The sequence below is a fragment of the Contarinia nasturtii genome, unplaced genomic scaffold (assembly GCF_009176525.2).
Source record: "Contarinia nasturtii isolate CC-2019 unplaced genomic scaffold, AAFC_CNas_1.1 Cnas_scaffold_1182, whole genome shotgun sequence".
Classification (NCBI taxonomy): Eukaryota; Metazoa; Arthropoda; class Insecta; order Diptera; family Cecidomyiidae; genus Contarinia; species Contarinia nasturtii.
Window position 1 is genome coordinate 569514 of NW_022198526.1, and position 15691 is coordinate 585204.

The 15691-nt window shown below is 33.1% G+C and overlaps 2 protein-coding genes across 10 annotated transcripts; both read right to left on the reverse strand.

The window, feature by feature from the left end:
* Positions 1-10: 10 nt before the first annotated feature.
* Positions 11-13206, reverse strand: LOC116344888 (receptor-type guanylate cyclase gcy-18-like). 9 transcript variants are annotated; one of them, XM_031773733.1, is made up of 12 exons: positions 12892-13158; positions 12531-12836; positions 6918-7034; positions 6067-6274; positions 5742-5984; positions 4648-5378; positions 4360-4566; positions 3161-3304; positions 2944-3095; positions 2600-2698; positions 1567-2453; positions 12-1416 (listed from the first exon to the last, which is right to left on the reverse strand). In XM_031773733.1, the coding sequence occupies exons 3-12, from the start codon at positions 7012-7014 to the stop codon at positions 255-257; spliced, it is 3930 nt and encodes a 1309-aa protein (XP_031629593.1). In that variant the 5' UTR covers positions 7015-7034; positions 12531-12836; positions 12892-13158; the 3' UTR covers positions 12-254. The 9 variants fall into 9 exon arrangements, with proteins under 9 accessions (XP_031629590.1, XP_031629593.1, XP_031629591.1 ...); XM_031773731.1 differs by having other exon boundaries at positions 6918-7037; XM_031773735.1 differs by having other exon boundaries at positions 12527-12836.
* Positions 13207-13830: 624 nt separating this feature from the next.
* LOC116344781 (ubiquitin thioesterase otubain-like) lies at positions 13831-15635 on the reverse strand. The gene is made up of 4 exons (XM_031773519.1): positions 15331-15635; positions 14720-15019; positions 14286-14538; positions 13831-14115 (listed from the first exon to the last, which is right to left on the reverse strand). The coding sequence occupies exons 1-4, from the start codon at positions 15406-15408 to the stop codon at positions 13955-13957; spliced, it is 792 nt and encodes a 263-aa protein (XP_031629379.1). The 5' UTR covers positions 15409-15635; the 3' UTR covers positions 13831-13954.
* Between the last annotated feature and the right edge of the window lie 56 nt (positions 15636-15691).

The following is a 15691-nucleotide window of genomic DNA, read 5'->3' on the forward strand; positions in this document are numbered from 1 at the left end:
TTATTATACAATTCTCTTTTATTCCGTCTTATTGAAATACTTAAAAAATAGTAACTTATAAAAAAGATAGAAGTCTAATTTGGTTTTTTCATTTTTTTCTCAATTATGAAATTATCAAAAAATATATATATTTATATAAACGAAAAAATGTTTCTTTTTAAATGCCTATAGCGAAAAAAGTGGTAAATGCTTTTGTTTCAAGTCTCTTTTCAGTGCTTTGATTTGGTAACTTATAAAAAAATAATAATAATGAATTAAACAACATGTTCGTCGAGCATTTGTAATGCCCGATTGCCTTTCTTTTGTTTAACACCACACATGGGAACATATCGACGGAGACTTCCGTTGCTGCCGCTATCGTACATTGATAACAGTGGTTCAATGGGATTGTATGTTATCGATGGCGTGGCCGGATTTGAAATAGTATAGTCATCGTTGGCCGCATTAAATTCACTAAGTGTGATGCCATTAGGTATTCTAAGGCGATTTGGATGTGGATGTGGATTTATATATGTACTTTGATCTTCTTGCTCGTCAGTTTGTTCATTTTGAATTTTTCGTAGGCCAGGCAACAATTCCAATTGATCGCTGTCCGTTTCCGGTATTTGGACCGATTTCAAAGGTACGTCGAGTGAAGCGGTCACCAATTTTGGATAATTTCCAATGAAATCAACCACTTCAGATGCGGTTGGCCGTTTTATATACGATAGAGACCAACAGGCCTTCATTAAGCCCTCTAGTGCGGGTTTTATTCCATTTGGTATTGTGAGCGTGTTACCTTCCTTTACATAATCTAGAACTTGAGTGTTGGTCATCCCTTGAAATGGGAACGAACCAAAGGTGATGATTTCATACAAAAGAACGCCAAATGAATAAATGTCTGAGGCTGGTGTGAACTTTCCCAAACTCAGTGATTCTGGGGCCATCCAGCGAACAGGAAGCATACCTTTTCGACTGAAGCGATAGTAGTCATTTTCCGATGTTGATCGCGCCATACCAAAATCACCCAATTTCACAACACGTTGTGTATTTACCAAACAATTTCTGCAAGCTACGTCACGATGCACATACTTCACTTCGGATAAATAGCTCAGTGCTTTTGCCACATCTAATGCCATCATTGTTAAACGCTTCGGTGAAATATCCGAATCGTCGCATATTTTTTCATTGACCAAATGTCGCCGTGCCAGTAAATATGTTTTCAAATCGCCATATAGCATGAACTCCATTATAGCATAAATTGGTTCGGACTGTAGACACACGCCCAATAAACGTACAATATTACTGTGATCAAATCTTTTCATAGCCTCGGCTTCGGATAAAAAATCCAATCGATCTTCTGTGTTTGAGCCTTTTTTCAATGTTTTCACAGCGACAGCGGTCCAATGATCGTCGATTTGAGCTTCACCCCCGTAGCTAAAAAAATAATAAAAATAATAATTCTAATTGATAAATAAAAAAAACTAATATATTCCTAAAGCAATAATTTTCTTTAAATCTATTTCATAATTAGCCGGGAAACCACGAATTCAAATAAAAAACAAAATATAAAACAAGAATAATTACACCGTCCCGAAAGCTCCTTCCCCCAGCCGCCTGTTGATTACAACTCGATCTTTGCTTATTTCCCATTTGTCCAGAGTGTTCGAGTGTACCGGAGCCAATGTATTAAAATCGATGCCGAAAATTCGCAAAAATTTTGCAGATGCCTTAAATTTCTGATCATATCGTCGCTTCCAAAATATAAATGACGTGGCCGACAACAATATAACAAGTAACGCTGCCAATAATGCAGTTATAATCAACATCGTTTGTGAACAATCGTAGCCGAGTAGATTTGCAAGACCGGCAACACTACAGACGTTTGTTCCATCGGTTGGAGCAGCACCATTTTCAGTTAACCAAATTATATTCGATGCACTGAAATTGAAATGCCCACCTTGAATCACACGACTTTCAGCGATATACGGTTCAAAAACGGCAACTAAACGGTGTTCATTATTCACCCATTGCTGAACATTGATGGTCGAAAAACGTGATCCACCTTCACCGAATTGAATGCGACCAGATACACCGGTGAAATCACTCTCCGATAATATTTGAACAAATCGTTCAGTCGTATTGGGTGTGTTAAGTGTTGCTAAATAATTTGGTGACTCTTTAATTAATTTATCCAATGCCAATGCGTACACCCAAACTGCATCATATGCATAGCCACCATAATGAGATGTATTCGATAAACCGTACATTTCCTTCCATTTGCCAACTGTTTGATTTGTTTCCATAATGGTTTCATCAGCCGCATAAGATGATCCAACGAGAGAAAAATGACCTTCCAGCATTTGATCAATTTGATCACGTGTGCAATTTACATTCTCAGATTCGTAGATTTCTTTTGAATTTTTATCCACCCAAATTGGCAAGAACCACACATAACCATGCTTTGCAGACATCTGACGATGAAAAAGATAAAATTATACATATATTTAATTATTATTATTATAATATTGTATTTGTAATGAATATTAGTTTTTGTTTTTATTTTAAAATTGAAATGAAGCATCGAATGCTGACGGTAATTTGACAAAAAAAAATTTACCTTCAATTTAAAAGCTTCGCAAAGCACTACGCCTGCTTGTTCGTCATAAACATCAGCAATAATAATGTTCGAGTTCTTATTTTTCAGGTCCAAAAGTGACTGGAATGAGAGTGAAAACAAAACGTCAATTAATTATGTTCAATTTCATGATGTTATTTCTATAAATGTTAATCGATATTTTTCTTGTATTTTGTCTCTGTTTTTTTATCGTCCATTTTTTATATTTTTATTTTATTTTTTTCATTTGAAACTAGTGATACAAATCAGAAAAAATTCCGTTAACAGAAAAATTAACTAAATCGTTTTTAACAATTAACAATAAATTGAAAAGAAACAAAACTTACACTCTGCATTTTCTCTGGGCTAAAATATTTAGAGAATTTTTTATTTGTTAATTCAATGCCATTTTCTTTCAGTGAATTCTCCAATAGTGATATGTATTCGGTGTATTTCTGTCCGTCCTCGGTGAAAGCAACAACCCGATGCCAATTTAACTCTTTGAACACAGAACATAATTAGCGGACTTACAGTCGTTTTTTTTTCAGCGTAAAATTAACTCACCTTTGAATAATTTTACATAAACATGTTCATATTGTCGATTTTCGCCGATTGTTCGAAAAAAGTATGGATATTTTTCGCGGTCTTTAAAAGAAAATCCTTCGGCGGAATAGCTTATAACAGTCATGTGAATGTGCTTCGATAAACCTGTTCGTGTACAGAAAAATAAATAAAACGTGTACGGAAAAAAAATCGAGAACGGAATTTAGTTGTGACCGCAAAAGGTTTAAATGTAAAAATATGAAAACAACGTGTAAACTATATTCAGCGCCGGAAAAATGTGCAAGGAATACAATTTAAAAAACCCATTGAATGAAAACAAAGTTATGGCTGTTTGAGTTCAGTGCACCAGAATCTGTACAAAGTGTAAAATAACACAATTTTTTTTTAATTTTTTTTGCTTTTCATCATACTTTTTGCATCAAAAAATGGTCACGAGCGAAACGAAACCAACGTAAAATTGAAAACAACAACTCGACAAAAAAAAATGTTCGAATGAAAACAGAAATCGATGTTGAAACGATTGTTTTGCATTTTGTCATTCATTTCGTCAATTTCGGTTGTATTTGTTTAGGTGGTGCGTTGAACGTGAATGTGCATCGAATTCGTGATGAAATGGATAAGACAATCAATGCATTAACTTCAAGTGCAAAGGTATGTACAAGATTAGCACAACAATAACAAGTATTTGTATCGACAATGAAGATATATTGCGTCTTTCATAGTTCAATAATCGTCATTCGGTGGCTAATTAATGATCAGCCAAGAAAAACTGTACTTTTTCGGCTGTATAATTTGTTTACCAGCCGTCTGTTGTCGACTTTGTTCATTTGTTTGCCATTAAATCGAATTGTATCTGCATAAATAATAATTAATTTCATTTCATTGCAATAGCAACGACGCACTTCACTCTCACTCTGTGTGCTTCGCTCTTGCCCTCTTCTTTTATCTATTTTTGTAAATAAAGAGTGTACATTTCGATGTGCGCCATGGCAGCCTCGAACTTGAAATGTGATTCCAAAAAAAGACGTAACAAAAGACTACGTACGACAAAAAAAATGGATACGTAGAGGCTGAGATGTGCCCTATACCAAGGTTATTTGTGACTGCATAAAACTTTTAATTTTGTCATTGTTGGTACACAAGGTTCTATCGGATATTTTTCAAACTTTTATAAACAGAGGACCATATCATATACTTACTCGCTATGGGCTGTAAGCTCTCACTACATGGGGGTCCCAGGACCCCAAGCACATCTTCTCGATCAACATAGTAATTAATGAATGTTCGCATTACTGTGTCCAAATGACATCCGTCATCATGAGAAATCACCATCAACTCAATATCCGGCAAAAGTGTTTCATTTTGTTCGATATCTTTTTGAGCTAATTCAACCGCAATTATTGTTCCTGAAATTTTCAGTTTATTTCCATCAATACATATTTATAGTTTTAATTCGTATGCAAAGTGCAGTTAAGTGCAAAACTCACCGTTATGTTCAAGTTCGGCTTCTTCTTTCTTTGGAAAAATACCTCCAATGTAAATCTTTCTTCTCTGTCGTGCCTTCTGTTCTGGTAATTCAACCATATCTCTGAACCATTGTTCATTTTCTTTAATAAATCTGCACGCGATTTCATCGTATAGTTGCGTTTTGTTGTTCGCATTATTTAAAATTGTATCATCTTGTACAGTTTTATCCAAACGTGTCTTATCAGTGTAACTAACTTCTGAGTGTCGATCGGTTAAATTATTGTACAATTGTAATAGATAGGTTTCATTATTTCTCTCAAAATAAATATTACTTAATACTGTATACACCGGAGTTGAATGTTTTAATGTTGAACTACATTTTGCATACTTGAGAATCGGCGTCAATTCGTATTTGCACATTGTATCTTTGCTATTTTTACTATTAAATTGTTCACACTTTGGCATTATTATTGTTTCATAATCGATATCGCCATCGATTATTTCAGACGGTGTCCAATAGACAATAATGAATGACTTACGATTTTCTTTGTATCGATTAGCATCAGCCAATTGATTGAATAAGGCTTTAGTCACGTAACGTAAAATATCGCCGAACCAAATAATCTTCACATATAATTGAAGCTCATCAATGTGTGCGGTTACAAAAAATGTATCCTCTCTATGTCCAGACAACAAAGTCACGCATTTCTCATTTTGACAGTGGTCCGGGATGTATTGAGCATCGTGTTTACTACATTTGATTGAAGAATGAGTTGTAGAATTAGTTACATTGAAAATGCAGAGAAAAAACAGGCGTTTTATGACTGATCATTTATTAATGATCATTAATATAAAGTTAAAAAAAAGGATTGTGGCGTGTACAGAATTATAGACACTGTACTGTTGTCATTTCAAATGCGTATTATAATAATACAAATATCACATTAAATCTTTTCATCAAATGAAATTAAATTAACGAATAGTCAAAATACCATGCGTCTTTTCGACCACAAAATATGTGTTTGAGCGCGGTAAACAAGGGTAATAAAAACCAGCGATAAAACGTAAAATAAGATAATAAAAACAGGATTAATGTAAACGGTGTATAACTTACAATTGCTTTAAAATGCTCTCATCGTAAATAAAACGGTTGAATTCGTTTTTTTTATTATTTTTGAATATTGTATAGGGAATGGTTAACGAAGCGCCATCATTTTCGAAAAGTTTCCTAGGCACAAACCATCCAAATCTTCCTGTACTGAAACGTCCAACCATTTCCTCTTTGTTAACGTCAGGCGGTGCGATTTGATAATCTGGTGGCATCCATACTCCTAAATTTAACAGCGGCTTCGATGAACTACGTGTTACATTTCACACAGAACAAAATTAGCGGACTTACAGCAACTGTCGTTTTTCTTTTCAGCGAAAAATTAACTCACCTTTGAATTTTATCAAGTATTTCAGAAAGTTTTTCTCTTTCGTTAATGAGATCTTGTGGGAATTGAATGTCCTCGTACACAATTTTTCGGTTTAGAATTTCCTTTGCCAATATACCGAATACATGTGAACTGATTTGATGCAACACGTTATTCGATACTTGAATAACAATTTCTTCATCGTATGTCGCTAAATTGACTCGAGTATCTTCTGAAAAATTTTTATTCACAAAACGAATAGAAAAAAACGATCGTCTCAAAATATGATTTATATACATTCATCACTTTGTACACATAATCTGTCTGCATATTTGCAATTGGACACTCGTTTGTTAAAACCTAGGGGCTTAATACGGCAAAAAAATTCACAGGAATTCACATAAATTCGTGTGAATAGAATGAAATGTGTCAAATTAATAAAGTGAGGTTATGATAACCGCAATATTTTTTAATTTATTATTTTTCCAATATTTCCGATTGTTTTCGATAGAAAATCGCTCAAAATTGAAAATAAAATTAATTTTTATTAAAAAAATATAAAAATCATTTACAATTTTGTTACACAAAATATAAATATTGCAGTAATTTCCAGCAGAAACTATTCACCACTATCTCACATATTTGAATGAAATCGCCGTAGAATTCACCGGAATTCATTCGTTTGCAGAAAAATTCAGTTAATTTAGATATTATTATAGAATTCAGTCGTTGAAAATTTTGAATTAAGCCCCTAGGTTAAAACCTGTATTTCGTTTTATGTATTTTCTAACGCGCATTTTGGATTTGTATGTGTCATATCTATGCATATATGTAAAAAATCCGAATGTCAAATGATCATAGCAAAATATACATACGACTTTCGGTTGATGATAAACAAGGTTCGGCTCGCAACGCTGTCAACCCCATTAGCGACACAATCAATAATCTCATCCATAGCCAAAGCATTTCCATTAATCTCGAATCCGGCAGCACTACTGTAACACAAAACATGATCAAATGAATGAATTTTCTACAGGAATTCAGCATCGTTTTGAATTAAATGTTTTTAAACGATCACATATAAGATTAATTTGTGACAATAATTTGTATAAATTACATAAAACTGGCATTTTCAATTTGATAACTGTCTTCAGATAAAGTTATCTTCAAATTAAAAATTACACCTGATATGAGATGTGAGTTGTAATAAATTTACGTGAATTTATTCATGTCGTGTCATTAGATAAAACAGGGATCACATTCAACATGATTTTTCGGCAACAGGTCATCCACATTTTAATACGTCTTGATGAATGGCACACTTCAAATTAATATTGGTAAAAGTTCCGTGAGATTGTTGTTTTTTCCATTGATTGAACATATTCTTGTTCTGATTTCATATGCAATCTAACTGCGGTAACATGATTGCGAGACAAAGATGTATGACAACACATTTTCGAACCATGTGAATTCTGCATGCAAATTAGACTCAAACTCAAAGCAGACATGAAAAGTTATCGTCATAATTTTTATTTTAGAATCAAAACATTCAACATACTATGTGAGTCATGTGCATTTAATAAAACATGAAAACAACAAATCATCTCAGTTTGAATTTCATTTCCATTCTGAACACGTATCACCAACTCATTATTGTTCCAAAAATACATTTCACAGCATCAAATGCGTTTTTTTCCAGATCATGCACACTCATTTGATATATCGACAAACTACATAAATGGCGTGTATATGTTGAAAATCGTAAAAACTAATGCGCATCTCAATTCATATCGATTATTTTACTAACGACTCGTGGATGTTTATATGGAATCACACATTGCTTGCGTCCAAAACACAGTTTGTTCAATCAAATCGTATGTTTATAGCTGTGTTTAGGTTATACTCTCATGAATACGTTAACTGGCCACTCGCCATTTTGACGCAGCTGACATACGGTTTATCATAATTTTGTGAATTAAATTTACACATTTGACGATCACACGCTAGTTATGTATAGTCGTTTTCAATAAGATCTGTTACAGCGAACCGTCAAAATTTTGAACAAACAACATACCCTAAACAAAATTCAAACCAAATTGACACGTTTAACTAAGGAGCCTTGTGTACTTTTGAATGGAAATGCGTTCCGAAATTCATTGTATTAGTTTGACAACACAGATCTTTTTGGAAACGACTATACATTACATTTATACACGGTCGTACACGGTGGATTATTTTTGGAATGGCAAATATAAGCCGAAGAGAGAGAGATAGAGGTACAGAGGAAAAAAAAGAGAGAATCATGATAGGTTTCTGGATGCTTGATCAAAGCAAATGGTACCAGCATATTGTTATCATTTTGACAATAATAATTTTATAAATTTTGTTTTGCTCTTTAATTACTCATTTTCAGAGCAATTCACAAAAAAATATTTGTCATTTTCTGACGAATGCGGATGACTTGTACAATAATAATACTATCTATCATCTACATACATACACAAATTCACAAATTAAACACATTTTCAGATAAGATTGGATGGATAGCAAAAAGAACTTACGTACATTAATGCATTACGAAGATGGAGCAAAAAATATATATGCGACTAGTTTTGTTTTATGGATGACACCAGAAAAAAAAGATGAATATTAAAATCAGTGAATCAATTTACAATCTAAAACAAAACTGGTATCAATTTTTACGACCATCGTTTCTTCCGAATAAAATCTCTAGCTTATCGAAACTAGCAAAATTCCTATTGGATAAACTGAAATAAAACAAAATCGACAGAACTGAAAGTTGTTGTTGAACATTCATAGACAACGTCGCTTGAACTAAATCAATGATTGGACTTTCGACTAATTTCTTTATTTTTGAAAGCTAAAATTTTGCGTTATCTATTATTAAAAATCAATACAACCTTACTTTATAGTTCAGTAATTTTTGGTGTAGGGCGGCGCCACCGTATGTACATAGAAATTTACATTTAAACGAACGCCATCTAACGTGTTTGATAATTTTTTTCCCTAAAAAAGTGGCACTATAATCCGTGTTTGTTAAAAATACGTTTATTTTATAAATATTATTTACGTTTATTTATGCGCAAATTCATTTAATATTATTATTCAACCTAGAACATGAAAGAGACATATTGAAAAAATCGTGGAAGAGCATACAGGGTGTCTCATATACCAGGCTCATTATCAGGGCGTGCGAATTTCAAAAAACATTTTGGGGGGTATGTGGGGGTAAAAAATAGAAAATTTCCATCTGACCAAAAACTAATGTACTACAAAGTTGTTCAGAATGACGAGAGAAATTTTTTTGGACCCTTGCATGAAAGAGATATATCATTTTTTTTTTTGAAAAAATCATGAAAGAGCATACAGGGTGGCGCATATTATAATAGGGCCACTCTTAGGGGGTGGGCATTTTGAAAAACCCTTTGGGGGGTATGTTGGGGGTAAAAAATTGAAAATTTCTATCGGAGCAGAATTTTGAATTTTTCCCAGGGGGGTGAGGTTGCCTGGGGGCAAAACTTCACAGGATCAAAAAATGATGTACTACAAAGTTGTTCAGAATAACGAGAGAAATTTTTTGTGGCCCCTGCCCTCCAAGTTCCCCACCCTTAAGGGTTCGGGGGGTCAAAAACTCCCAAGATATGATTTGTTTTACCTGAAACTCAAAAATTTGGAATCAGCATGCACAAATTATTAGAATTGATATTTTTGTCATTCACCTTTTGGGCCAAGTTTCAATGCCCTCCATGTGGGGTCAAATCTTACAAAGTCGATTTTACATTTTTTGGTCCGGAATTGTATGATTGCGATAATAACAAATGAATGAATAACAAACAGAAATAGCGAATAAAGAATAATTTTTTCGAATGTTTTTGCGGTCGTGCATCAATTGAATCAAGGGGGTAGACATGATTCAAATGATTCGTTGTAATTCATTTGTGATTTGAATTATTTGAATCTATTTGACAAGTGACTTTACAATACTAAAACAAAGCATAAAATTCTATATCAATATTTGTTTTTTTTTAAGCATTTTTTTAATTAAAAAAATCAAGTATATTTCGTTTATATTTAAAACAGATTTCGAAAATATTAAATCTCTTTGTATTTTTATTCTTTAACTTGATTTTTTTTTATATAACTTGCATGCAAACATCGATAGTCAACTTCACTGTAAAGTGTCACACGAACTGTCAAGCGGTGATTTGAAATGATTCGAAAAAATTCAAAATGATTTGAAATATTTATAATTTACTTGCAATAATTTAAAGAGATTTATTTTTTTCGTATAGATTTGTTCTTTTGGATTGCGTGTCTACCCCCTAGAATTGAATTTGATATACATCCATTTTTTTGTTGCCCATTTGCCGGAATTTTAATTATTATTAGTATTTTATCTAAACATATGGTTAACTTGTTGTACCAAATTATAACACTAGATAAAGTTCTAGACAAAGTTCAAGAGTTCGTCTTGAAGACGCTGAACTGTCACTGATCTCAAACATGAAACAAACACATATAAATGAATATTTTGCTTCAACAATACTGATACGTCCGAGATTTGATGAAGAAAAAGCGAAGAAAACCATCGATGTGAAAATTAAAAAAGTCAACGTCAAGTTGTGCACACTGTGTGTAAATTTCTGTTGTGAAGAAGACACATTTATTTTTGGAGTGTTTTCTTTCTGCGATGATTAGAAAAGTCAACTAACGATCATATCTTCAGGCAAATTTTATATTATACATGCCACCCACTTAAATGGCCCGTTATCTGTGGTAATTTTTATGAGATTATTATTCTTTGTGATTTTGCGTTGTGTGCGTTTTTTTTTTTTTTTTTTTGAACATAAAATGTACACTTTTTCGTTTATATTTAGCTGTGTGTTTGTATTCAAAGCAGGACGAAAACATGCGCTGTATTTTTCTACAGATTTAGATAAAGTGTTTGGATTGACTTTGAAAAATAAAAAGAAAAAATAAGTCGTTTTCATTGTTGTTTATTACCAGAGTATCATGATTTGCTGCTGCTCAGCATATAGCTAAGAGCTGAGAAATGCTGAACTCGTGCGGCTAACGCATACGAAACGGATGCACGATACATATTCCCCTTTCGCTTCGTATGTGCTGCCGTTGACGCTATTGCCGGTAACACACTATACCAGCGAACATACGAAGTGAAAGGGGAATATGTATCGTGTATCCGTTTCGTATGCGTTAGACGTACACTTTCAGAATATATGAAAGACTGACAGCAAAAACAGCACGTCGCACCTCATCTCTTGCTTTCACTTTCGTAAGCAAAATAACGAGGGATGCGATGTGATGTTTTTCTCGCAGCTTCTCATATGTCGGTCGCAACACAATTTCAAACTCAACTGGTTACTAAGTTTTGAGTTTTGAATTGAACATCCAATCAACTGTTTATAACCGTTTAAACGGGGAGAATGCATGTGTGCGTGCATCCGTTTCGTATGCGTTAGCCGCACGAGTTCAGCATTTCTCAGCTCTCAGCTATATGCTGAGCAGCAGCAAATCATGATACTCTGTTTATTACCGAAGTTATCTGACGAAGTTTTCCTTTCACTTAGCGCACGTCTACAGAAACAGATGTCAAATATCATCCGTGGAATGTATTACCATACCGAATAACACTGTTGTCTTTTTACTTTCCATTTATTGCACTAGAACGAGTTTGTTATTCACTGACTGAGTGAGTTCGTCAAAGAAGTCAACAAAATAACGTGACCAAATGGAGGAATTTGCCGAAAGCAGCGCATTATCAAAATTGTTTTGCCAAATTTGCATTCGAAACACACGAAAAAAACTACATATCCCATTGAATTTATTTTTGTCACAGAAGACATTCTTTCAACGGTATTATTATGTTGAACTGTTATGATCGGGAGGCCAAAACACACACAAAAAATTAACGTTATGACGAGACCGAGTAGTTTAATTGCACCATATATACTATTCCATTCAATTATTGACACTTTTTTGTGCAGAACAATGCAATTTGCTTAATAAACTTAAACTTGTCATTTGACGCGGTTTATATATTCAATTCCATGTGGAAACACGTGAATTCGAAATACAATCTAATTCATATCAATTATATATGAATGCGACTGAAAAAAAATGCTATAATTCTAATACAACGAAAAAATGTGTTCACATTTCTGTCTTTTTTTGATGAGTCGTTTTTACTGCTACTTTTTTTTCGCCACCGTTCATATATTACAGTTTAAATGTCATTTGAATGATAATGCATTGACATTCCACCCTTTTCCAATTCGAACAGTAAACATAATATGGACAATGTGTGTGCGATTCGTTTGACGGATTACATGTGCACGTAAATGTTCTTCTTTCATTATTTATTAATAATATATAAAGCCGTATCCTTGAATTTGTTATGGTAATTCGTATATCAATTGATGAATTTGCCGATTCACACACTTACGTACATTTCTATTTGCAATTCAAATTGTGATATTCTTATTGCTCCATTAATACAATAAAAATCGGTTGTCGTCAGATCTTTGTGATGCACACTGCACAATGTTTGTGGTCGTTGATTTTTCTTTGTTTCTCTTTCGGTTTTGTTGCGAATCAATATTATATTGCAGTTCAATTTGCAACTTTACTTTATCACTTTAGATGTTTAGCTTACAATGCGTAGCATTGGTTTTTATCGTGTTACACAACTTGAGAACATAGCGACATCACGTTTATTGTAAAACTGATAATAAAGCTATGAATAAACAAATACACTGGAATACAATTCCTTTTTTTCTTATATAATATTTTATCTTTTGCAATGCAAACCTTGTCTCGTGTTCCCATTTACATCTAAATTTTGTGTTTTTTGCTTAATTCAAAATGAATGTTAATATGTTTCGTTTTTAATTTTGTTTTTAAAACAAAACTCTACACCAAACACATATTTGACCTATAATTTATAACATTTGAACGCCCGCACTAAATACTGCTGTTTTGTTATTTAATTGTTGAAAAAAGATCGATGATTTTTGACCAACGTATAAAATAGAATTCGGGGGTATTGAATACACAAGCGATACGCTTAAGTGCTGTTAAAAAACTAAATTGCTTTCGCTTACCGCACATATGGATACATCACACATACGAAGTATTTCTGTTTTTTTCGCTGATTCGTCGCGAATGCGAAGTGTGTTCGGACACGAGAATATAACGGCGCGAGTGGTATCTTCAACAAATCGCGGGAAAGAGCAACGACAAGAGTGAGAAAATGAACGCACGCGTCGAATACGTCCGGAATATTGAAGAGAAAGAGCGAATAATAAGAAGAAAAAAATCTACCAGCTGAAATGTCACTGTGCTGTAAATAAAAAAGAAAGATTTATTTATTTTTTCAGATCGATAAATCTACTCAGCAATTCACGCATATTAAAACTAACTAAATGATGCGCAAATCTATAGCTATTTTTGATGCGTAGAAAAATTAACGCGCAAGAGAGATTTTTTTAACACATACCGTTAATTCTTACAAATATATATATTTGTTATCATACTGCAGTTCATTACCATTTCCATGCAAATTATTTCAAACGTAAACGTACTTACTTAATATTTTAAGCCAACAAGAATTGCTTACATAGCGAGACGGGGGAAATGATTTCGGACACCATTTTTTTGTTATTGTGAGTTTGTTTTCGTTGTTTTAAAGAATGTAATAATAAGTTTTTATTTTCAGCGTAAAACTGTAAATTACAATTTAATTGCGTTGGTTTTTTTTTAAATTGTTGATGAATTCTGTTTTTTTTTTTCTATGAAATACTCAGAAGGCATGCAACGAATTTTAAATGATAAAAAATGGTTTGGTGTATTAAGAGAATTGTAAAAAAGAGAATTAGTTGGGATAGAGAATGTCGTAATGTCCTGGCCGGTATAAGAGATAAACTTTTGGTTTGAGACCATCGGGAAAGTCATGGGCTGTCACCTGACCACCTTCTGCTTCACCTCGATCCATATATTCAACGCGTACACCCACATTTAATGCGGTACAAAGAGCTGTAATTAAACAGATGAAAGACGAAAATTATTTACTTTGAATGCAATAATTTGCGATACCAAAAATAGTTTCAAGCGAAACGAGTTGAGTATTACGAAAAATTTCTTACAACAATGAGTATAAATATCAGACGATTTCATTTTTTTTTAAATGTCGCCTTTGCACTTACCAATAATATGAATGTGATCACTTTCTTTGTACATCGGTTCGACCTCTTGGTGTCGAAACTCTTCCATTGTGCAATTGCCATCGATGAAATTCTGATAGAATTCGGCACCCTCTTGCAATTGGCCCGATGTCATCAAGCGCAAATAAACGACCACATAGTCAGAATGGCCTTGATCGTTAAATAGTCGATGCAATTCTTTAAGCGTTTCCTCTTGATTGTCATTCGGTGCCACTTGCTGAATTACAGTCATGAACTAGAACGATGATCAAAGAAATTGATGTATGAATACGTTTTAAATTTAAAGATTTAAATTCATTTTTATTCTTTTGATTTGTTTTCATTCCAAATTTGTTTTTTTTTCATGTGCAAATTTTAAAGTAAAACCATGATGAGATTTTGTCAAATGAGAAGAAAATCTTTTGTTCGCTACTTACGGTATCATGAAAATCTTCGAGTGTGAATTGTGGAAAGCCCAATTTGATAAGGCGATCCTTTGATTCTTCAGACAGTTTGCGAAATGGTTCATATTCGTTTTGGTTTTTAACCAAATACTCTAAATAGGCATAGGCAAATGCTCGAAAAAAGCAATTACCATCCGGTCGAGTTTTCTTGATCGACTTGTACTTCGATTTCAAATATTTTAATTTTGAACTATAAATCGGGTCATCTGTATACTCATTGTCCAAAACTGACAGATCTTGTAGTTCACTAACAAACGGGGTTGTATCACAAATCTGTGAATAAAAAAAAAACAAATGTTGAGATCATTGTCATAATTCTTTTTCGAAGATGAATTTAGTTCAATGACACATTCAGTTCATTTCCAGTGTAGAACGTTGTTTGATTAAATTAATATAGGGTACTGTAAATATATTAAATATAAAAGATAAATATAAAGAAAAATGAAATTAAAATTTCTTCTCAACAAAAGCGAACAAAATGCAATCAAATGTACTGTATTTATGATGTATTTGTGCGAATTTCGCTTCGCTGATATTGTGCATTTTGTTTGTGTAGTAGCGATTAATCATGATTGTTTGCTTACTTCTTTTTCGATTTGGCGTTGTTGCTGTATAATTAGCTCATCTTGATTCAACTCCAAATTTTCAACGTTTGTATCCATTTTGATGCTCTTATTTTAATATTGAACTGATTTTTATCAAACTAATTAGACTTCACAGTATTCGTTTTCCACTAAGTGGCCCGAATATAAATTTAAAAAAAAAATTCTGCAATATATTTAGAAGAAGACCTTAGCACAATACAATGTAGATTTTGTTTGATATTTTTATGTATTCGATGCGGTGTTCGTAAATGTCAAAGTAACACATACAAAACCGGTGATTCTTCGTAACTACGAGTAGTAGGAAAATGGGGATTCGAGTGCAGTAGTTGCGTCAACCAAC